The following is a 26,351-nucleotide window of genomic DNA, read 5'->3' as shown; positions in this document are numbered from 1 at the left end:
GGTAAAGGGAGTTAAAGGAAAGATCTGGTCTTCTGATAACTTAGTCAGCTGCGAGGTGCCGAGGCTCCAGAAGTTCAAAGGAGACGAACAGTTCAAGACAAAGAGAAAAGAAATAAAATGTCAAAAGCAATCGTGTCATAACATGGTGGTTGAATTACAGACAGAATGTAAACTGTGTATTCTGCCACCAAAAGTTGACAGCCTTGTCTGCACGTTGCGGGATAATGAAGTGCAAGGAAAACCCTTTGCAGGTTGGAGATAGCAAGGGAATTAACTCACCAAAGCCTGACTGAAAGAATCGTCCATTACGGTAAAAACAAGCCCCAATATAACATACACATTAAGACATTAGCCCGTACTGTATATTTACAATAAAATTAGATTGGTTCTGTTCAGATTGGATCGAATCTGATGGCCATTGAGGAAACAAACTAGCCAGTATGGGAATAGAGCCGACGACATTCGCGACATTAGAGCCACGCTCTATCAACTTCGCTATCATTTCAATATTCCTCTTCTTTTTTTTCTCATTTTTCATGGCGGAGGGTTCAGATCAGTAATCCTATATCTGGTTTTTAGGATCAGGCAGTTTTCATATAGTTTTTTTTTTCTATAGGAAGGTTTTAGGGCCAGACTCTTGTTCGTTTGCAGCTTTGAAGGACATGCTCAGCATTCAAATTGAAAAATTGTCAGAATATTAAGCCACTTTGTAGCTGTAGGCCATATATTGAATAATTGTCAGAATATTTAGACCACTCTGTAGCTGTAGGCCATATATTGAATAATTGTCAGAATATTTAGACCACTTTGTAGCTGTAGGCCATATATTGAATGAATGTCAGACTATTTGTAAGTAAAAGTAGGACCGACCAAACCCCAGCAGCAGAGATCAAAGAACAGACAACCGACGAGTTGAAATGTAAAGCAGTTGGAGACTCGGACAAGAAAAAAAGTGTGTGGAGACAGTTCCTTAAGGAATGGATGAGATATAAATATATAGGCAAGTGAGAGATTTAAAGACAACTATGGTAGTAAACACACGAGACAGGTAACTTATTTTATATGTAAAAGCTACATGCTACAATGAGCTTAACAGACAGATCACTGTGAACATATTCTGACTTCTAGATACAAATATATGAAACTGTTAGATATACGAGGCAAATAACACTTCAATAATATATGCAAATATGCAAAGCAGGTAATCAATACATCTATATGACATATTCGAGTTTGAGACAGATAACTATTAGGATTCTACACTTCTTTAAAATTAAGTCTTTCTTATCTATGTGTGTGATTCTGTTACTACAGTAACTGAGTAACTACTAGAGAGCAGAGAGTTGTGAAAAGGTCGTTGGCAACTTACTGATATTTCTTCCCAGGTCTCACCACTAGACTCGCACGAGACATGTGCACACCACGTGCCAAGCAGACGTCACAATCTAAGAAAGGAGGAACCGAGTTCTTTTTTTTTTTTCTTTCAGTGCAGATTCTAATTTGAAGATTTGAAATTTAAACTTTCCAGTCTTAAAGCATACTGGAGTAGGCTGCTTCACGATTTAGGGTCTACTGGTGTCATTAGATCACGCTTGAAATGGACACTCTCCTGTCTTATTAACTACAATTAATAAACTGCTTGCCAAAGAACTATCGACGGAAAGAAAAAAAAACAACTCTGGAAGGTAAAGGGTTAGAGGTGAAAGGTGATGAGCGAGAGGGGTTAAGGTGATCCGGGAGATAAAAAGTAAACATTTATAGGCCGTTGAATTTGTGCGGAGATGTTTTATAAATAAAGACAAAGTTGTAGATAGACACGATAGTGAAAATATAAAGACACATTTACAGACACACACAGACCTAAAGAGAGAGTGACCGAGAAATAGAAAACAATAGACAGAGACAGAGTGAGAGAGAGTGTGATAGAAAGAACATTTCCTAACAGAACCTCATGTGTGACAGAAGGCCAAGACTGTTTCTTACTATGAATGTTTCTAATATTCATAAATTGATGTTTTAAGAAGGCGTGGGTTTGAACCTTTGATTATTCTTTATCCTTCTCGTTGGCTTTCTCTTACGCTTTAAAAATAGACTGTGCGCTCAGGGGAGTTAATGCGATGATTGATAAAGCCACCACACCAGTTTCTTTCATTTAATGATGCAATTAATATTTAACTGGCTGCAGCAATAATTAATCACAGACTTCATTTATTTTTTATTTAGATGTGTAGAAAGAAATTAAAGAAATTTAATTAGGAAAAACTTTTCATTTATCCGTAACATCCGGTCTCGGGCATCACTAAGCATTTTGAAGGAATGAGTCTTGAGTCTAATTAAAATCTAGATGCACATTTGTGGTACACACAATTAGAAGTTATAGGCTACATTTTTTGTAACTAATGAGATGGAGTCAAACTAAACACACATATACACAATTGAGAAGAGAGACAGGTTGATAGATTTAACTACTAATTAGAAAGCACAACTGTTTGTCTCCCTTTCATGTTGACCACACGTTTATCTCAACCACCAAACAGAAATTATGCAAGTAAAGAACTTGAGAATGTATGGACTGGTCATTAGGTTGCAATGTATCTAAATCTAGATGTTTTCAGCAACAATAGATAGATGCATATATATATATATATATATATATATATATATATATATATATATACCTAGATAGATAGATAGATAGATAGATAGATAAATAGAAGCAGATAGATAGATAGATAGATAGATATACAAATAGATGCAGATAGATAAAAAGATAGATAGATAGATAATTAGATAGATAGATGCAGATAGATAGATAGATAAACAAATAGACAAAAAGATGTAGATAGATAGAGAGATATAGATAGATAGATAGATAAATAGAAGCAGATAGATAGATAGATAGATAGATATACAAATAGATGCAGATAGATAAAAAGATAGATAGATAGATAATTAGATAGATATATAGCTAGATAGATAAACAAATATACAAAAGATGGATATTTAGAGAGATAGACAAATAGATGCAAATAGATAGATAGATAGATAGATAGAAGCAGATAGATAGATAAACAAATAGACAAAAAGATGTAGATAGATAGATTGATAGATAGATAGATTAGATAGATAGATAGATAGATAGATAGAAGCAGATAGATAGATAAACAAATAGACAAAAAGATGTAGATAGATAGATAGATAGATAGATAGATTAGATAGATAGATAGATAGATAGATAGATAGATTAGATAGATAGATAGATAGATAGATTAGATAGATAGATAGATATATAGATAGATAGATAGATTAGATAGATAGATAGATAGATAGATAGATAGATAGATAGATTAGATAGATAGATAGATAGATAGATAGAGAGAGAGAGAGAGAGAGAGAGAGAGATATGAAGCACCCAATCAAACAATGAACTAACACAAAATACATTATGAGACTTGTAGTTGAGAAGAGTTGAATGGAAGAAGGTTTATGTCCTCACATAGAAACAAGAAAATACTAGGTGCCACACGCTACAAAATATTACAAATGCTACATCTAACAAAATATTACAAATGCTACATCTAACAAAATATTACAAATGCTACATCTAACAAAATATTACAAATGCTACATCTAACAAAATATTACAAATGCTACATCTAACATAATATTACAAATGCTACACCTTACAAACATATTACAAATGCTACATCTAACAAAATATTACAAATGCTACACCTTACAAACATATTACAAATGCTACATCTAACAAAATATTACAAATGCTACACATAACAAAATATTACACATGCTACACCTTACAAACATATTATAAATGCTACACCTTACAAACATATTACAAATGCTACACCTTACAAACATATTACAAATGCTACATCTAACAAAATATTACAAATGCTACACATAACAAAATATTACAAATGCTACACATAACAAAATATAACAAATGCTACATCTAACAAAATATTACAAATGCTACACCTTACAAACATATTACAAATGCTACACATAACAAAATATTACAAATGCTACACGTAACAAAAAATTACAAATGCTACACATAACAAAATATTACAAATGCTACATCTAACAAAATATTACAAATGCTACACCTTACAAACATATTACAAATGCTACATCTAACAAAATATTACAAATGCTACATCTAACAAAATATTACAAATGCTACACATAACAAAATATTACAAATGCTACACATAACAAAATATTACAAATGCTACACATAACAAAATATTACAAATGCTACATCTAACAAAATATTACAAATGCTACACCTTACAAACATATTACAAATGCTACACATAACAAAATATTACAAATGCTACACATAACAAAATATTACAAATGCTACATATAACAAAATATTACAAATGCTACATCTAACAAAATATTACAAATGCTACACCTTACAAACATATTTCAAATGCTACACATAACAAAATATTACAAATGCTACATCTAACAAAATATTACAAATGCTACATCTAACAAAATATTACAAATGCTACACATAAAAAATATTATAAATGCTACACCTTACAAACATATTACAAATGCTACACATACCAAAATATTACAAATGCTACATCTAACAAAATATTACAAATGCTACACCTTACAAACATATTTCAAATGCTACACATAACAAAATATTACAAATGCTACACATAACAAAATATTACAAATGCTACATCTAACAAAATATTACAAATGCTACACCTTACAAACATATTACAAATGCTACACATAACAAAATATTACAAATGCTACACATAACAAAATATTACAAATGCTACACATTACAAAATATTACAAATGCTACATCTAACAAAATATTACAAATGCTACACATAACAAAATATTACAAATGCTACACATAACAAAATATTACAAATGCTACACATAACAAAATATTACAAATGCTACATCTAACAAAATATTACAAATGCTACACCTTACAAACATATTACAAATGCTACAAATAACAAAATATTACAAATGCTACACATAACACAATATTACAAATGCTACATATAACAAAATATTACAAATGCTACATCTAACAAAATATTACAAATGCTACACCTTACAAACATATTTCAAATGCTACACATAACAAAATATTACAAATGCTACATCTAACAAAATATTACAAATGCTACATCTAACAAAATATTACAAATGCTACACATAAAAAAATATTACAAATGCTACACCTTACAAACATATTACAAATGCTACACATAACAAAATATTACAAATGCTACATCTAACAAAATATTACAAATGCTACATCTAACAAAATATTACAAATGCTACACATAACAAAATATTACAAATGCTACACCTTACAAACATATTACAAATGCTACACATAACAAAATATTACAAATGCTACATCTAACAAAATATTACAAATGCTACACATAAAAAAATATTACACATGCTACACCTTACAAACATATTACAAATGCTACACCTTACAAACATATTACAAATGCTACACCTTACAAACATATTACAAATGCTACATCTAAGAAAATATTACAAATGCTACACATAACAAAATATTAGAAATGCTACACATAACAAAATATTACAAATGCTACATCTAACAAAATATTACAAATGCTACACCTTACAAACATATTACAAATGCTACACATAACAAAATATTACAAATGCTACATCTAACAAAATATTACAAATGCTACATCTAACAAAATATTACAAATGCTACACATAACAAAATATTACAAATGCTACATCTAACAAAATATTACAAATGCTACATCTAACAAAATATTACAAATGCTACACCTTACAAACATATTACAAATGCTACACATAACAAAATATTACAAATGCTACATCTTACAAAATATTACAAATGCTACACATAAAAAAATATTACACATGCTACACCTTACAAACATATTACAAATGCTACACCTTACAAACATATTACAAATGCTACACCTTACAAACATATTACAAATGCTACATCTAACAAAATATTACAAATGCTACACATAACAAAATATTACAAATGCTACACATAACAAAATATTACAAATGCTACATCTAACAAAATATTACAAATGCTACACCTTACAAACATATTACAAATGCTACACATAACAAAATATTACAAATGCTACACATAACAAAATATTACAAATGCTACACATTACAAAATATTACAAATGCTACATCTAACAAAATATTACAAATGCTACACCTTACAAACATATTACAAATGCTACATCTAACAAAATATTACAAATGCTACACATAACAAAATATTACACATGCTACACCTTACAAACATATTACAAATGCTACACCTTACAAACATATTACAAATGCTACACATAACAAAATATTACAAATGCTACACATAACAAAATATTACAAATGCTACACATAACAAAATATTACAAATGCTACATCTAACAAAATATTACAAATGCTACACCTTACAAACATATTACAAATGCTACATCTAACAAAATATTACAAATGCTACACCTTACAAACATATTACAAATGCTACATCTAACAAAATATTACAAATGCTACACATAACAAAATATTACAAATGCTACACATAACAAAATATTACAAATGCTTCAAATACAAAATGAAGAGGATCATTGTGTAATGGTAAAAACTGAGCTCAAGATAGAAAGAGATCATTAGCCATGTCAAGAAGTCAAAATGAAGACATACGACCAAGGAAGACACACGTCTCTAGTTATTATTATTATTATTATTATTATTGTGCTTATCTATTGTACCTGACACACGTCACATGACCTAGGCGGAACATCTTGAATACATTTATTCCGAGAAGCTGGCGACCTTTCGAAAGATGAGTCAAATAACTCCAGATTGTTTCTTGCGGACTGGATTACACAGATCTGACTGACTCACGAGGGGGAACCTGGGACCAGTCTATAATTATTTCAACCTACCCCTGATTCTCTTCTCGTGGTTAAACTGATAGAGATTTTATTTAAAGTGCAATTTTTTATTTTTATAAACTTTAATCTGAAAACTTTGGAAAAAAAAACTTGTGAACTATAAACTCAATTAGAAACTTATAATACTTACTAATACTTACTAATACTTACTATCACTAATACTTACTAATACTTATTACTGTTAGCTTTTAGTCTGTAGACTGAATAATGATGTAATGATAATTTTATAAGTTAAAAAATTTAGATTAAAAAACAACATTTATTTTACTTTCACAAAATATTAATATTAAAAAAAAAATCTAATTTAGATCACAGATTAAAAAAAATTATTTTGTGATGTTTTGTAATTAAGAAAAATCTCATTTTGACATCCAGCTACTCTTAATTGTTACTTGACACTAAATGAACAATGGAAGATCTATAGAAAATGTTAGATGGAACTTCTAGAAATAGTTCATGTACACATTTAGATTAAAAACTTCCTACTCAATATAAATAGCATACAATTGCATACGACATAGTGGAGGTATCCAGGACGTATCTTATAGTCTTATTTTCCATCAATTATAACACCAAGAAATAGATTGATATCTCTACTGGTCAACTGTCTAGTAGACTCAAAATGATCTCATCTAATATTGCACAGCTCAAACTTGTAGAACATACTCTGGCGTTTGTGAGAGCATTATTGTATGCTTGGTTAAAACAATTAAAAACAAAACATCACAAATATAATAAACTTAATTAAGTTTCAATTTAAAGTTTAAAGACTTCAACAATTTAATCCTACAAAAGTAGTGCCACCACAAGATACCTGTAAGTTGAATATGACAGAAACCAATTCGAACTATACGATATGTATCAGTGCATTGATCAAAAGACATCCCAGTTCAAATATTACTTAGTTCTACTATCATCACAGTCACACTCAGTTAAATTCTGTGACATTTTACATCCCACCTTAATAATCAAAGGTGCTAGATATTCAACTTTTTTTTCTGCTCTAAGAGTAGGTTGACCATGTTTCATTTCCGTATATCAGAGTGCTCATGACACAGGTCATGGTAGACAAGCGCTTAGGTATTGGTAGTCAGCAAGGTATTGTCCCACACTTTTTTCTGCAGCTGTGACATGGCGCCCATTGCATTGGCTATCCTGATGTTGTAGAACAGTAGAACATCGTTGGATATGATGGAGCCAAGATAAGAAAAATGTTCAAAAAGTTCCAGTGGTTGGCCATTAATAGTCACGTCAAGTACAGACTTGAATCTGAGGAGCAGATTCAGCAACAACAGCTGCATCATCAGTATAGAGGAGTTCCCTGATAAGTACCTTCCTAGCTTTGGTTTTTGCCCTCGATCTAGATACATTGAAGAGTTTTCCCAGAGGATATTGTATCGAGAAATACACCGTGGTTCAAGTCGCTGTAAGTATAATGCGGTAGGCAGGAAAAGAATATACCAAACACTCAGAAGGTGCTGATACCAAACACTCAGAAGGTGCTGATACCAAACACTCAGAAGGTGCTGATACCAAACACTGTGAAGGTGCTGATACCAAACACTCAGAAGGTGCTGATACCAAACACTCAGAAGGTGCTGATATCAAACACTCAGAAGGTGCTGATACCAAACACTCAGAAGGTGCTGATGGGCTCCATAAAACTTCACGATGTCGTCCTGGCTTCTCTACCAGATCTTCCAGTATTGGAATGCCTAGATGAGCTAGCGAGCCCTGATGATCTTAAAAAAGCTATTAATAGCATACAAATAGACAATGTTCAGGAAGCGATGGCATTCCAACGGAAGTAATTCAGAGCCACCCAATCATTCCAACGGAAGTAATTCAGAGCCACCCAATCATTCCAACGGAAGTAATTCAGAGCCACCCAATCATTCCATTCAATGACACCTTACAATTTAAGTAATAGTTTCATCACATTCAAGACTCAAAAGTTATTAAAAATAACAAATATTTAATAAGCCTTTTTCTTATTACTCAAAAATATTTGTGAGAAAATGTTCAACATTGACAACATGAAATTCCCTTCTCATCATTTTTTCTGTAGTTATCACATCTCTTTCGTGCCAGTAGTTATCACATTTCTACCGTGCCAGTAGTTATCACATTTCTATCGTGCCAGTAGTTATCACATTTCTACCGTGCCAGTAGTTATCACATTTCTACCGTGCCTGTAATTATCACATTTCTACCGTGCCAGTAGTTATCACATTTCTACCGTGCCAGTAGTTATCACATTTCTACCGTGCCAGTAGTTATCACATTTCTACCGTGCCAGTAGTTATCACATTTCTACCGTGCCAGTAGTTATCACATTTCTACCGTGCCAGTAGTTATCACATTTCTACCGTGCCAGTAGTTATCACATTTCTACCGTGCCAGTAGTTATCACATTTCTACCGTGCCAGTAGTTATCACATTTCTACCGTGCCAGTAGTTATCACATTTCTACCGTGCCAGTAGTTATCACATTTCTACCGTGCCAGTAGTTATCACATTTCTACCGTGCCAGTAGTTATCACATTTCTACCGTGCCAGTAGTTATCACATTTCTACCGTGCCAGTAGTTATCACATTTCTACCGTGCCAGTAGTTATCACATTTCTACCGTGCCAGTAGTTATCCTATGTGTTTATCAATGCAATGTTTGGGTATCAAAGAAATAAAGAACCGTTCACTTTTGTGCTGTTACCACAAAGAGCTCAAAAAGTCAATAATTTTTTTTTATTTGCATTCGCTTACTAATTAATTAAAATTACTTGTTAATTACTCCAATAGTTCGTGAAACACCTATTCAGACCTGGTGAAAAACTAGTGTACCGCGGAACACAGTTGGGGAAACACTTCATTCAAGAAATGCAAAATTATGTCATATTTGTAAAGAAGTAAATCGTGGACATGTATATTTTTTCTCATTTATTTCCTTACATTTAATTGGCATATTCTGTTGCAAAATATTTTATTTTTAATCTGGAGGCCATGTGAGGGGCGGGTACATAATCTTACACTGATGAAAAATAGCCTATATAAGATGAAGCTAGAAGTATGGTGACATTTCATAATTTTGTGCCTGGGTATTGGCGACATCTTTATGTGAATAAGATGTGTAAATGAGAAACAACGCCATCGGTTAACTAGATTCATGGGTTTTATTTTTTTCTGCATCTTGAGTTTTCTTTTCATGCAAACTAAGTGATGTGATCATCAGAGTGTTCTCTCCGCACTCATGTCCAGCCACTAGCGGATCCAGAATTTTTTTGTAAGAGTATGCGATCTAAAAGCATTTCATTTCTTTTTGAAGAAAGAAATAGCTTGCACTTGTAAATTTAATAGCATTTTTCTTACATTTTTTATACAAAATATGTTCTAAATGATACGTTATTTAGTTTTTTGGATGCCCTGGGTGGCTGCACAGTCTGGCCCATGACATATGTCTCCTATCCTTTCAATTTGGTTTAAATTATGTTTAGTGCATGTCATATTATAGAGTAGAAATTTTACCTTTTTTTAAAAGTTTCTTTAAGAATGACTTCAGCATTAGGGTCATCTTCACTTCTATTTGATGTTGTAAGTTTGACATTGTCATTCTAGAAACAGAAATAGATAGTTTATTCCATAAATTTATTGATGGCATTTAAAAGTGCATTGCTTGAGACATTGAAACTAATCTAGTGAATTTGATTCCAACTGGTTTACAACTTACATTTAATTAAGAAAGACCACAGAAGATTCACATAGTAACCAAATAATGATATGTGTAGTTAACATCTCAATTAGAGTAGTTTGTACTTTGTTCATGTATGTGCAATGTGTTCTTTTTACAGAGAAAGTTTATCCATTGTTTGATGTCTCTCAACAGTTGATGATCCGTGCGGCCTGCACCACCGGCATATGGCTAGCTACGCGTCTGAATAAGGTTAATAATTATCAAATCATACTTTCACTTTTTTTCCCCAGACGAATATTTTAATAACTGTTATAGGTCGTGGGACCGGAAGCAATTAAGCCCCTTCGCGTCATGGTTGCTAAGCCATTGCACACATCAGAAATCTATACACAAAAACATGCACACATATTTTATTGAGACCAAACATTTTTCAATTCAAATTGTCGATGGACCTGATCAGGGCCGGATTTTAGTAAATGTATGCCCAAGCCAATTTTTTATTTTTTATTTTTTTTATTTTGCGACGGCCTATTTTCTTATTCGAACGATTGAGTAATTTTTTAATTGTACCTAATTAATATTAATAAAAAAGATCTAAAGGCATGTCATTTTTTTTTTGATGAAAGAAATAGCTTGCACTTGTAAATTTAATAGCATTTTTCTTATATTTATTATACAAAATATTTTCTAAATGATACGTTATTAAGTTTTGGATGCTCCTGGGTGGCTGCACTGTCTGGCTTTAGACCTCACACAAACACACGCCCACACAATTCTAGATTTATTAAAATCATACAAGACAAACTGCATGCTGTACATATGAACATGCCAAATAGGCCTACGTTTCAAATCAAATCAACCAGCCAAATCTTGTTAATAAAATAAACAAAGTAACTCCCACACAGGCACCTAGTCTAGATCACTGGAAATCTTTCAAGTTGACACTCGGTGTTTGAAGTGAGCGCCACTAGTGATCTAGAAGACGATCTACGCTCCTGATGTGCCCCCTCATTCAAAGAGCTCGTGATAGCGCGTGTATTGGCATGGTTCCATTCCAGCTCGAAATTCCGACAGCGTTCTACAGGCCAATTTTTTTTCCTCATATGCACAGCGTAAAAGGAAACTGCAAGGTAAGGAAAAGTTATTTTCAACGGAGTAGCCGCTCTTGTGTATTCATACGGCTAAATATAGATCGAGACACAGTTCTAGGTTTAAAATATCCTATGGATTTTTTAATTTTTTTTTTTTTTTTTTTTGTGGTGAGCTAAAAATTTCTTTTGGAATTAGTGGCGCCAGATCTAGACTAATGAAACAAAAAAGTTGCTGAACAGAAAGTAAACTGGTGTGAGTATTCCTATGTGCTACAAAGGTAAGACCAGAGCCAAGTATTCAATAGTGAACAAAATACGTTTCGCATTGATTAATAAAACTGATTTAAATATGTAACGAACGCTGAAATTATTTTTTTTAAAATCGTGAATAAATACTCACAGGATATTTAATAAAATACTCAAATACATTTTGAAGTGCATCCCGTTTTGAAATGTAGTACATCTTCTTTTCATTATGAAAGTTGGCATATGTAACTTAAAACTGATAGTACAAACCTATTTAAAGCGCTTGGTTTCCGGTATCCCAGTGAAGACTGAATGACATCCTCGTTTACCGTCGTCCAAAGAAACAGCTGAGCAGGGTCTGAATGATTGATACATAGATTTCATGGGCGTAGCCAGGATTTCGGGAGCGGGGGTTAGGGGTGATTTTAGTTTGCTTTAGATTTTTTATTGAAAAGGTAAGTTTTTTTGTCAAAACCATCTGTTGGGGGCTTTAAACTTTAATTAGCTTTAATTAAAGCCACTTTTTTTTAAAAACTAAAAACTTTTCTTAGCTACGCTCATAGAATCTGGTGACTGTTGTTTGCTTTAGTCTTATAAGAGGGGGGTAGCATAAAAAAACTCTGGAGGGGGGGCCTTAAACTCAAAACCCCCATTAGTTACTCTCATGGACTTTGGTGACCATCGCTTGTTTTTTTTTTTTGTTTTATAGAAGAGAGGTGTTTTAATTTCAGAAACCCTCGTAGGGCGATTTCAAACCCAAAATACCCCTTGGCTGTGCTTAGGCAAGTGATAGTTCAAATCTCAATTAAAGTAAACAAAATTAAAGCAAAAAAAGTCACTATTGACTAAATAGTCAATGATAGATTTATATATAATATATGAAATTATAGAGCTTGTCGTGATCATAGTTCTAATTAATAACACTCATCAGTTGAAGTGCGTATTGACGTATAGAGAAACAAGACAGACAGGATAGAACTAGATCATTTTGAACATGAACAACGCACTGGCTGTGTGAGTTTTATGGAAGTTCACACCCAAGGCTTTTTTTTTCTACTTTTTTTAGTGCGTTTTGATTTAAGCTTTGTAATTGTTATAAACAACTTTTTTTTCTTTGCTTTTTAATTTCGCCTTTTTAGTCTTGACCTCCTCTATTGGTATTCCACTTCTGATGTATACAATTTATTTTAATAGTATTTTTGTACTTGTAAATATGGTAATTAAGACAATGTAATGAAATCCATTAAATTTTTTAAATAATTGATTAATATGCCTAAACATCACTGGCGGATCCAGAACTTTGGAGTGGGGGGGGGGCGATTTTTTTCCAAACCCTAACCCTAACGCCCAGTAAACCCTAACCCTATGCATAAACGTGCGTACAGCATATATAGGGGACTATAAATTCATATTAGAATATAAATATATATATACATATATATATTCGATATATGAGAATAAAATAAGACTGTTTCTCAATCTTCGGCGAAAAAAAAAATAGGAAAAAAAAACAGTCATGTTGAGGCCTTTCTCTTGCACGCTTGGGGTCTGGGAAAGCGCTGTAAGTTTCCTCAGTGGGGTTCGGGGCGAAGCCCCGACACCCAAAAGCGCTTTCTTGCATTTTTTACGGCAGAAACGCATTCTCCTGACATCTACAGCTTATTACGTATTAGTGGGGTTCGGGGCGAAGCCCGACGCCAAAATCGTTTCCTTGCATTTTTCACGGCTGAAACGCATTTTCCTGACATCTACAGCTCATTACTTATTAGTGGGGTTCGGTGCGAAGCCCGACGCCAAAATCGTTTCCTTGCATTTTTCACGGCTGAAACGCATTTTCCTGACATCTACAGCTCATTACTTATTAGTGGGGTTCGGGGCGAAGCCCCGTCTCCAAAAGCGTTTTCTTGCATTCTTCACAGCAGAAACGCATTCTCCTGACATCTACAGCTTATTATTCATCAGTGAGGTTCGGGGCGAAGCCTCAACGCTAAAAGCGTTTTTTGGCATTCTTCACTGCAGTAACGCATTCTCGTGCCCTACAGCTCATTATTCATTCTATTATAAAGGACCTTTTGAATAATGTGGAAAAATATTCTAATATGAATTTATAGTCTCTTAATACATTGCAAATACAACCGATTTGTTCTTTGAAAAGATAACATACCCAACATATTTAGATTAAGGCTTTGAGGATCGCCGCCGAAAAAAAAAATTCGATTAATAATATTCAATAAAATGTAAGCATAAATTGTGAGTTATAGTCCTAAATTTATTTAACTAGAAAAATATGAGATGGAGTAAAGGTTGGAAAAGGTCGACTAGGGAAAGATTATCTGGCTTTTGAACTCATCTCAACCGTGACTGTTATATTGAAAATTTTCGTTTGAATTATAACTTTTCCAAAGCAAAGTCTTTCTTAAAATAGTTATGATAAATTCATGTGAAATTACACAAACTCTGCCTGGAAAGGGGAAGGGCGGTAAAATGAAAACGATTAATTCTCCCTCCTTTTTATAATTTCTGCTAATGATTGCATTTTGCATTAAAGAATAGAGGTTGGGCGACTCGATATAAGAATTTACTTTATAGCATATATAAATTATATTAGTGATAGATTTTTTTTTATTTTGTAATTTCTTACTATAATACAAAAAGAAAAAGTATTGGTTTGTCCGATGGGGGGGGGGGGGGGAAGGTGATTGCATGTATCGCACTTCCACCTGTTTATATTATATAGATATTCGACTAATTTTGTTCACATACTATGATTTCTCCATAAAAGTAGGACCGCCCCCCCCCCACTGAAAGGGTTTAGATGGGAAGGGCAGTAGAGGTATTCGCTCCTCCCAATCGGCCAAAGATGAACGACATGATATAAACATCTGTTAGAATACCAATAAAAAGTTTTAATCATATAGATATTTAATTGATTCTGTTACCAAGCTGTGATTTCTACAAAAAAATAGGAACGCCCCCCCACTCGAAAGTTTATGGTTGGGGGGGGGGGGCGGATTGATGCCATCGCCCCCTCCCGACCCTACCAAATCGGCCAAAATACTAGAAGGGGGGGGGGCGAAATAATCTAAAAATAGGTTGAAATATAAATAATTAGTATATATTATTAACATAAGTAATAAATTCGTATACAAATTGTGTGAATTCTATACTAAAATTCGTCCGCCCCCCCCCCTTCGGGGGGGTCGGCCGAGTGGGGGCCAGTGCTAAACATACAATTTTTAATAGAATAATATAATCTATACATAATCATACAGCCTTTGATAAATCTTTACATTAACATATAGTTTTTGATATACTCTTTACATTAACATACAGTTTTTGATATATTTACACTAACATACAGTTTTGATATAATCTTTACACTAGCTTACAGTTTTTGATATGATATTTGCATTACATTAAGATGACTTGTCTTCGAGTCGAATGAGGAATGCAGTATTTCCTGTGGTTACGCAGCCCCAGCTGCGACCTACACATGTTGCCACATCTAGCGCAACCATAACCATTGTCTTTGCTACACTATTTACATTACCATTGATATATTTTTATTTGACTGTAACTCTTATATGACAGCAACGCTGAAGTTGAGCCATCTTTACAGTAAATAAACTTCATCCTTTAATTCCCATTCATCGAGTTGCTTACCATACATGTACAGCAAACTGTTTAGAATTATTCAGAATATAACATCGAGTTGCTTACCATACATTTACAGCAAACTGTTTAGAATTATTCAGAATATAACATCGAGTTGCTTACCATACATGTACAGCAAACTGTTTAGAATTATTCAGAATATAACATCGAGTTGCTTACCATACATGTACAGCAAACTGTTTAGAACTATTCAGAATATAACATCGAGTTGCTTACCATACATGTACAGCAAACTGTTTAGAATTATTCAGAATATAACATCAAGTTGCTTACCATACATGTACAGCAAACTGTTTAGAACTATTCAGAATATAACATCGAGTTGCTTACCATACATGTACAGCAAACTGTTTAGAATTATTCAGAATATAACATCAAGTTGCTTACCATACATGTACAGCAAACTGTTTAGAATTATTCAGAATATAACATCAAGTTGCTTACCATACATACATGTACAGCAAACTGTTTAGAACTATTCAGAATATAACATCGAGTTGCTTACCATACATGTACAGCAAACTGTTTAGAATTATTCAGAATATAACATCGAGTTGCTTACCATACATGTACAGCAAACTGTTTAGAATTATTCAGAATATAACATCGAGTTGCTTACCATACATGTACAGCAAACTGTTTAGAATTATTCAGAATATAACATCAAGTTGCTTATAGTTGGTACATGTACAGCAAACTGTTTAGAATTATTCAGAATATAACATCGAGTTGCTTACCATATAATAATAATAATAATAAGGCTAGTCTTCGAGTCCGAAGATTAGTGAGGAATGCAGTATTTCCCTTGGATGCGCAGTCCCAGCTGTGACCTACATATTTTACCACAACCAATATTGAGTAACATGTCCTAGTTAATGAGAACTAATCTGGATTTCGAAGCTGAAGGTAACAAAGGAATCTATGATCGCGGGGCATCCCTCAGGCTCGGGGCCTGAGGCGAATGCCCAACTTGCCAACTGGATCTTAGAGAGATAGAGAATGGATCTTAGAGTGATAGAGAATGGATCTTAGAGAGATAGTGAGACTATGAACTTTAGAGAGATAGTGAGAGAATGGACTATGGGCTTTAGAGAGATAGTGAGACAATGGACTTGAGAGAAGCAATGACACAATGGATCTTAGAGAGATAGTGAGAGAACGGATCTTACAGAGATAGTGAGACAATGGATCTTAGAGAGATAGTGAGACAGTGGATCTTAGAGAGATAGAGAGAGAATCTTCGTCTACGTGAAATTTTCAACTCTGGATATTTCATCCCACATTTAGACACATTTCAAGAACTCGAGTATTAGATTTCAGTGATTGCTATAAATGTCACTTGTATTAGCCGAGACTTAATACACGTCTCAGTAATGTTACACACTTGTTCAGAATTAACATTAGGCTCTAGTTGTTAAATATTGTAATAACATTAGAGAGATTTTTCATATCTGAAATTAAATTAGAGTAGACTTAACCTACATCTTTCAAGTCTTCAATTAGTTTAGCGTTATAAACCTTAGCATTCAATTAGCGTTACTTATTTAAATAGCATCACCTGATTGAAGTATCAGATTAGCTAAACGCTAGTGTATTTCTTAGTAGACCTAGTAACTAGATTCTAGTTGCGAATCACTTTCACATATTACCCCCCCCCCCCAACCTCTTTTTTTTTTCCCAAGGTTCGACAACTGCTGTATGTTTTGCTGTAACCACAGGTGGTAAAATTTGTCTAAACAAATTCCGATAGGGGTCAAACACGACTGCTTACATTCTTGCCGAGTCTCATGAAGCCTCAAGAGACTTTCTTGCGCATGCGTAATCAAAAGAGTAGTGGCAGACGTTGACTTCAAGGGAGAGTAATCGAACTAGATCTAAGGCTAATCTAGAAGTAAAGAGACTGCGTAGACAAAATCTCGGATGTAGAATAAAAATAAAAACTCATTAGTGCCTGGAGCAGAAATCTAGAACTTTCTGAGGACTTAGTTTATGATGCCGTCTTAATTGGTTTTACGCGTAGAAAAGTTCATTAGTCAGCAGGTAAGTTTCTGAAAGTTATAGTTTCATGAAGTCTATCACTGAAAGGTACAATTTAACCAGAAGAAGATACATCATCCACATATTAATTCTGTACAGAGTGTAACAGAGGAGACACAAAATGGTACAACGTTGTCGAATTAGACTTTGTAGGAAAAAAATTTACATGGCACAAGTTGCTGTTAGTTAGTATAGTTCCATGGTTAGTTAGTATAGTTCCATGGTTAGTTAGTATAGTTCCATGGTTAGTTAGTAATCTGTATCTGCTAACGAAACTTAAGGCGCTTAGTTATGTCCAAAACACAATATTAACTCAATGTTAGCACAACATTGGCTAAATCAATTCTTGTTTGATCGATTTTTTTAAACCAGAAAAAGATTTTAAAATGAATATATTTAAAAGGATTGCCTGATGAATTTAGTTCTAAGACCATGACTCCCTCCTCCTACTCCCCCCAAACCATCACTCTACAAAATACTCTCGCAGTATTGTATTTGTTGTGATTTTGATCAATGTATTTTCTTATTAAAGATTTAGCGTTTATTTATGAAACATGGATTAAAAAACAATTGCACAAGCAAAATATTTAAAAATCCTTTAAAAAAACAAAAACAAAGCTTATTTAAAGAAGAAGAACTCCACACTTGAAACTATTACTATCAACAATTTACAAGATATTTCCTTATTCGATATCCAACAAAATAATCATTTATCAGTAATTAATTGTCTAATTGGTTACTTTTTAAAAATTATTGATTCATCTCTTGTATATAACATTGAATTATTGTGCGAAGTTTTAACTTGATCCGAGAATGGGTGTTGGAGAAATAACGTGTAAACACATTTTACCAGACAGACAGACAGACAGAATGAGTTGATATAAACTTTGTAAAAAGTTTGGTAAACTAGCTAACTACGCAGCCAATGATTCCAACATAAAATCTAATCCATCCTAGGTCAGTGCTAACTACGTAGCCAATGATTTCAATAAGAAATCTAATCCATCCTAGGTGTGTGCTAACTACGTAGCCAATGATTTCAACACAAAATCTAATCCATCCTAGGTCTGTGCTAACTACGTAGCCAATGATTTCAACACAAAATCTAATCCATCCTAGGTGTGTGCTAACTACGTAGCCAATGATTTCAATACAAAATCTAATCCATCCTAGGTCTGTGCTAACTACGTAGCCAATGATTTCAACACAAAATCTAATCCATCCTAGGTCTGTGCTAACTACGTAGCCAATGATTGCAATACAAATTCTAATCCATCCTAGGTCTGTGCTAACTACGTAGCCAATGATTGCAATACAAAATCTAATCCATCCTAGGTCTGTGCTAACTACGTAGCCAATGATTTCAATACAAAATCTAATCCATCCTAGGTCTGTGCTAACTACGTAGCCAATGATTTCAACACAAAATCTAATCCATCCTAGGTCTGTGCTAACTACGTAGCCAATGATTGCAATACAAATTCTAATCCATCCTAGGTCTGTGCTAACTACGTAGCCAATGATTTCAATACAAAATCTAATCCATCCTAGGTCTGTGCTAACTACGTAGCCAATGATTTCAATACAAAATCTAATCCATCCTAGGTGCTAACTACGTAGCCAATGATTTCAACACAAAATCTAATCCATCCTAGGTCTCTGCTTGCCAATGAAAATCTCAGGACTTGTGTTTTCTATTTCACTTTTTGTTTATGTCGTTCAGTGATTCTCATGTTCTGCCTCCACAGAGTCCATCCTGGTCAGAAGAAACTCGTTGCACAAATAAGACGTTCGGCATGAGGCCGCCATCTTCTAGTAGACTGGATCTCACTGGCTATGGTGTGTAGAGCATGGTGGCTCAAGGCTACACCCCAAGTGGACTCTTCTTCTCGCTCACCCTCCTTCACTTGTCACTTTCTCCAGTGGTCACTTCTGGCGATGGCCGAACGTCAGCGCCGAAACGTTACGGTACTTACTTGGACGCCCTGCCGCCCCATGGATCGGGCGAACATCAAGACTTCATATCGCGAGTGATTCAATGGCACAGCGCTTACTGCGGGCAGGACCGCCTCTGCAAGGACCAAGTGCCTACCCAGTGCTATCGTTGCGCCCCATGCGCCTGCGACCACCACTGTTTCACCCACAACGACTGCTGCCCGGATAGAGCATTAGAGCCTCGAGACGAAGACCTGACTCGGCCATTCACCGGATTCGACATGAACGTTCTGTCCTGTGAAAGCGCCCGATTTCACATTCCGGAATGGGGTGAACGTAAATCCAAAGTGGCCAAAATTCCAGGAGACAGCACTCGCATCCTGGTTGGCCACTACGCTCAGAATAGTCTAGAAAGTTATTATATGGTCTCTCGCTGTCCACACAGTTTCACACAGGACAGAGACAAGTGTGAACCAGGAGACATCGCGCCTGTCACGTCACTGGAAAGTAGTTCCGAAGTGGTGTTTAAAAATGTCCATTGCGCTCGTTGCCACGGTGTTCTTGACTCCATTCCATGGGATATTAAATTTACTTGTGAGAAAGCGAAGAAATTGACATCATTCCAGACAGCCATCGACTTGGCTAAGATGTTTGTCTTATCAGACGATTGCGAATCGGTTTTTATTCCTCCGCCACAAAAGCAAGCCCGGAAGTGTTACGTTTCGAAGGATATGATAACGAAATGCAACGTGACTGGCAAGTGGCGGAGGCGGGATTCCTTCTACGAGCGAGCCTGCAACAGCTACGTCACCCCAAAACTTATTGATGGTCTGTTGTATAAAAACGTTTTCTGCTACAAGTGCAACTACGACGAGAGTCCACACAACGAGCACAAGTTACTGAGCTCTTGTCAAATCAATCCGCTGACAGGAAATACGTCAATGGATTTTACGCTGCGTCAGTCTGACGTCAACAGCAGCCCATCAAGGTCACCTTTCCCCGTAGACCAGACTTATAAAATGTGCGGGAAATTCGGTGTGTACGATAACTCAGAGGTTAGGAAAACTCGGTCTTGTTGTGTGCTTTTTGTTTTATGAACGTAGGGACGTTTTTTTAGGATTATCATTTTTTCAGCCATTGGCAAATATTGAAACTAGTCACACATTGTCCCCCCCACTGTCCTTTATTATAAGTACACTCACCGTAGATTTAGTGAAACAAACACATTGCCTTTTTATTTTAATAGCAAACTATCAAGTCAGTCAGTCTCTACACCATTGGCCTCTTTACTATGTTTCTAACTCTATATACCATCAGTCTCTATACCATCAATCTCTATTCTGTCTATATCATCATTCTGTATAGTGTATACCCACATTCTCTATATGTCTCAATATATATCATCAGTCTCTATACCATCAATCTCTATTCTGTCTCTATATCATCATTCTGTATAGTGTATACCCACATTCTCTATATGTCTCAATATATATCATCAGTCTCTATACCATCAATCTCTATTCTGTCTATATCATCATTCTGTATAGTGTATACCCACATTCTCTATATGTCTCAATATATATCATCAGTCTCTACACCATCAATCTCTATTCTGTCTCTATATCATCATTCTGTATAGTGTATACCCACATTCTCTATGTGTCTCAATATATATCATCAGTCTCTATACCATCAATCTCTATTCTGTCTCTATATCATCATTCTGTATAGTGTATACCCACAGTCTCTATATGTCTCTATATATATCATCAGTCTCTATACCATCAATCTCTATTCTGTCTCTATATCATCATTCTGTATAGTGTACACCCACATTCTCTATATGTCTCAATAAATATCATCAGTCTCTATACCATCAGTCTCTATTCTGTCTCTATATCCTCATTCTGTATAGTGTATACCCACATTCTCTATATGTCTCAATATATATCATCAGTCTCTATACCATCAATCTCTATTCTGTCTATATCATCATTCTGTATAGTGTATACCCACATTCTCTATATGTCTCAATATATATCATCAGTCTCTACACCATCAATCTCTATTCTGTCTCTATATCATCATTCTGTATAGTGTATACCCACATTCTCTATGTGTCTCAATATATATCATCAGTCTCTATACCATCAATCTCTATTCTGTCTCTATATCATCATTCTGTATAGTGTATACCCACAGTCTCTATATGTCTCTATATATATCATCAGTCTCTATACCATCAATCTCTATTCTGTCTCTATATCATCATTCTGTATAGTGTACACCCACATTCTCTATATGTCTCAATAAATATCATCAGTCTCTATACCATCAGTCTCTATTCTGTCTCTATATCCTCATTCTGTATAGTGTATACCCACATTCTCTATATGTCTCCATATATATCATCAGTCTCTATACCATCAATCTCTATTCTGTCTCTATATCATCATTCTGTATAGTGTATACCCACATTCTCTATATGTTTCTATATACCATCAGTCTCTATTCTGTCTCTATATCATCATTCTGTATAGTGTATACCCACATTCTCTATATGTTTCTATATACCATCAGTCTCTATTCTGTCTCTATATCATCATTCTGTATAGTGTATACCCACATTCTCTATATGTCTCAATAAATATCATCAGTCTCTATACCATCAGTCTCTATTCTGTCTCTATATCCTCATTCTGTATAGTGTATACCCACATTCTCTATATGTCTCCATATATATCATCAGTCTCTATACCATCAATCTCTATTCTGTCTCTATATCATCATTCTGTATAGTGTATACCCACATTCTCTATATGTTTCTATATACCATCAGTCTCTATTCTGTCTCTATATCATCATTCTGTATAGTGTATACCCACATTCTCTATATGTCTCAATATATATCATCAGTCTATATACCATCAATCTCTATTCTGTCTCTATATCATCATTCTGTATAGTGTATACCCACATTCTCTATATGTTTCTATATACCATCAGTCTCTATTCTGTCTCTATATCATCATTCTGTATAGTGTATACCCACATTCTCTATATGTTTCTATATACCATCAGTCTCTATTCTGTCTCTATATCATCATTCTGTATAGTGTATACCCACATTCTCTATATGTCTCAATAAATATCATCAGTCTCTATACCATCAGTCTCTATTCTGTCTCTATATCCTCATTCTGTATAGTGTATACCCACATTCTCTATATGTCTCCATATATATCATCAGTCTCTATACCATCAATCTCTATTCTGTCTCTATATCATCATTCTGTATAGTGTATACCCACATTCTCTATATGTTTCTATATACCATCAGTCTCTATTCTGTCTCTATATCATCATTCTGTATAGTGTATACCCACATTCTCTATATGTCTCAATATATATCATCAGTCTATATACCATCAATCTCTATTCTGTCTCTATATCATCATTCTGTATAGTGTATACCCACATTCTCTATATGTTTCTATATACCATCAGTCTCTATTCTGTCTCTATATCATCATTCTGTATAGTGTATACCCACATTCTCTATATGTCTCAATATACCATCAATCTCTATTCTGTCTCTATATCATCATTCTGTATAGTGTATACCCACATTCTCTATATGTCTCTATATACCATCAGTCTCTATACCATCAATCTCTATTCTGTCTCTATATCATCATTCTGTATAGTGTATACCCACTTTCTCTTTATGTCTCTATATACCATCAGTCTCTATTCTGTCTCTATATTATCATTCTGTATAGTGTATACCCACATTCTCTATATGTCTCAATATATATCATCAGTCTCTATTCTGTCTCTATATCCTCATTCTGTATAGTGTATACCCACATTCTCTATATGTCTCAATATACCATCAATCTCTATTCTGTCTCTATATTATCATTCTGTATAGTGTATACCCACATTCTCTATATGTCTCAATATACCATCAATCTCTATTCTGTCTCTATATTATCATTCTGTATAGTGTATACCCACATTCTCTATATGTCTCTATATACCATCAGTCTCTATTATACAGCAAGAAAGAAAATGTCTTATATATATTTTCCACAAATCAGTATCTGACGCTTAGCAACAATCACAAATACGTGTATAACATATTGACATTTAAAAAATAATATAAAAAACACGTATTTGTTTATAAAGACAATACCTCCATTATTAAACTTTCAATATAATAATATAATAAAAAAATAATTTAACATTTTCTGGTTCGAATATGGTATCGAACCCGTGTCATCGTCAGCTGCTAGCAAATATTTTCTGATTCGGCGAGTGAGGTAGAGTTGTACGATTATTTATTGGTATGTGTTATATGGACATTGAAACAACTTTAAATTTACATAGTTATCGCCCTTACGGTAATACGGCTGACTACATTATGTTATCATGTTGGCTCTAGACCTAGATATACTAGATATAGTCTTCAGCCAAATTTACATTTATTTATTTTTTACTTTGAAAAATTATAACGGTCAAACTAGAGTTTTCCCCGTGTGGTCAACGAGCTAGTAGGCCTAATTCTTTCCTTAGCGATATACATCAACTGTTAAATTTCTAGGAAAATCGTTTAAGTCGTTTTTGAAATTAGCTGTCCACCCACCCACCCTGGTTCCATGAAGGAGTGACTTGAATAGATGTCAAGGACATTTAACCTCAATGCAGCCAACTTATGGGTTGCTCCATTTCGGCTTAATGAGACGAGTCCCTCACAGTTTATGGGACTTACAAGGTTATTTTTAATAGAGCAACTTCTGCTGCACAGGATCCCGAAAGTTGTAAGGCCAGACACCCAACAGAGCTAACAACTACTGAAGGGAACCATTGGTCTAGCAGCGAGAAGGTTTCCATTTGTTCATTCAATGGACACAGTTGGGGCACTGCTTCGTTGACAGAAGATTAGAGGTTTTTCATATTTAAACTTTAGCGTTATTATTTTATAGCTTCTATATAGCGCTACATCCATGCTCAGAGCGCTATGGTTCATTCTCATTTGTGGACCAGTGAGAGGAGGGGGGTACCCAGGAGAAGGTTTTCCGTGCTGTCTTAAGGCGCTCAGTAAACACAACTCTGGTCGAGTCGGGTGTCGAACCTCGAGCCCCCTTAATAGGTAGCCAAGTCAAGCCAATTTCAAGCGTACTTAGCCTCTCCCACAAAGTTTAGCTGTTTTTCATTTTGATACATTCTTTATTCCCTAAGAGCGTCAGTGGTTTCCATTGATAGTTTTCTAAATAATTTTTTGGAATTCCGTTTAATTGTTTGTCAATCTTCGTCAAAAGTGATTGTTTTTCTCAATAGTATGTATTAATTACGCAAAGATACAATAACATTTTTAATCGAAAACACATTCATTCCAAAGCATTAGAGTTTATTGAAGGAATTTGTACAAAACTTATATCAACTCACTCTGTCTGTCTGTCTGTCTGGTAAAAAGTTTGTAAACATTCTTCTCCGACACCCAATCTCGGATCAAACTGAATATTTGCACAATTATTTCTTTTACGTGACAACACAAGAATCAATGTAATAGATTAATCACTTAGTTAATTAAATATTGGTAATTAAATATTTTGTTTGGTATTTCAAACAAGGGAAAAATTATACCTTGACTGAAGTGGTGGCCTAAGCTGAATTAGTCCCTTTAAAAGGTCGAAGCTTTGAAGTAAGTTTGTGACAAACAATTGATAATTATACAATCTTCTATTTTCATAGAAAGAGCAGAGTGGTCAGTATGTCGGCTTGAACCATATGTTCGAATTCAGTTCGTTCCCTCTTTTTTTAAATTAAATGCTTTTAAAAAGCGAATTTCCTTTTTTCCCCTCTCCCCCCCGCCCACCCCCACCCCATTTTCCTAACTGATCCAGACAAGTGATAGGCTCATAACGTAGTTAGTGACAAAGCTACACGCACGAGATAAGCGTTAAACAAAACAATTGGTAACAAGCAAAATATAAAATAACTAGTCGACCGGCGACCGCAGTGGGACCCGCACTTTCATAGGATTCGCTCTAATTCAAGGTGTTTAAATTATTAAATTAAAACCATTTTATAACTTAAAACAGATTTTCCGCGCCCTCCTGTCGATTTACCAGAAGCTCCTGGAAATCTCCCGCAATCGCAAAATATACGAAAAAGTCCTTAAAATATATATAGACAAAAATTTTGGGGTGTTATTCAATATGGAAAACGCCAATCTTACGCGCGGCATTATGCATCAGCCGTAATTGTGTAATCTTGTGTAAGAAGCTTCTCGCGTCTCAAACTAATGAAGAATTACTTGAGGTCAACAAAACTCAGGACAAAGGGGGATGGGAGCGGGCAGGGTTTGATAAATTTAAACGACAGTCAAGCGCGCAGCAAGTCATCCGTAGTGTAAATACTACTCTTGTTTTCTAGTGGACTATTCGCAGAAATAAGAGAGTGATCTTTCCTTTGCTTTTCGTCCAAACTCTTGAGGGAAGAAGAGAATTATATATATGGATCCTTTAAGAAAAATCAAAACTTATCTAAAGGGCAGAATTCCGCCCTTAAAACTGTATCAATGATGTACAAGTTATTTCTATTTTTCGATATCAACAAAATAATTAATTACCAATAATTTATTGACTG

The 26,351-nt window shown here is 34.4% G+C and overlaps 1 protein-coding gene across 5 annotated transcripts in view; it reads left to right on the top strand.

The window, feature by feature from the left end:
- Window positions 1–11,721: 11,721 nt before the first annotated feature.
- LOC106054673 (uncharacterized) overlaps window positions 11,722–26,351 on the top strand; it is a 43,377-nt gene continuing 28,747 nt past the window's right edge. For 2 of the 5 annotated variants that reach the window (XM_056024717.1, XM_056024712.1), the window contains exons 1-2: window positions 11,855–12,082; window positions 19,511–20,752. In XM_056024717.1, the coding sequence (XP_055880692.1) occupies window positions 19,613–20,752 (1,140 nt within the window). In that variant the 5' untranslated portion in view covers window positions 11,855–12,082; window positions 19,511–19,612. The other 3 variants (XM_056024714.1, XM_056024716.1, XM_056024713.1) reach the window with 3 other exon arrangements.

The sequence above is a fragment of the Biomphalaria glabrata genome, chromosome 3 (assembly GCF_947242115.1).
Source record: "Biomphalaria glabrata chromosome 3, xgBioGlab47.1, whole genome shotgun sequence".
NCBI lineage: Eukaryota > Metazoa > Mollusca > Gastropoda > Planorbidae > Biomphalaria > Biomphalaria glabrata.
Note: the sequence above shows the minus strand (reverse complement) of the source record. Positions and strands in the feature narration are given on the sequence as shown.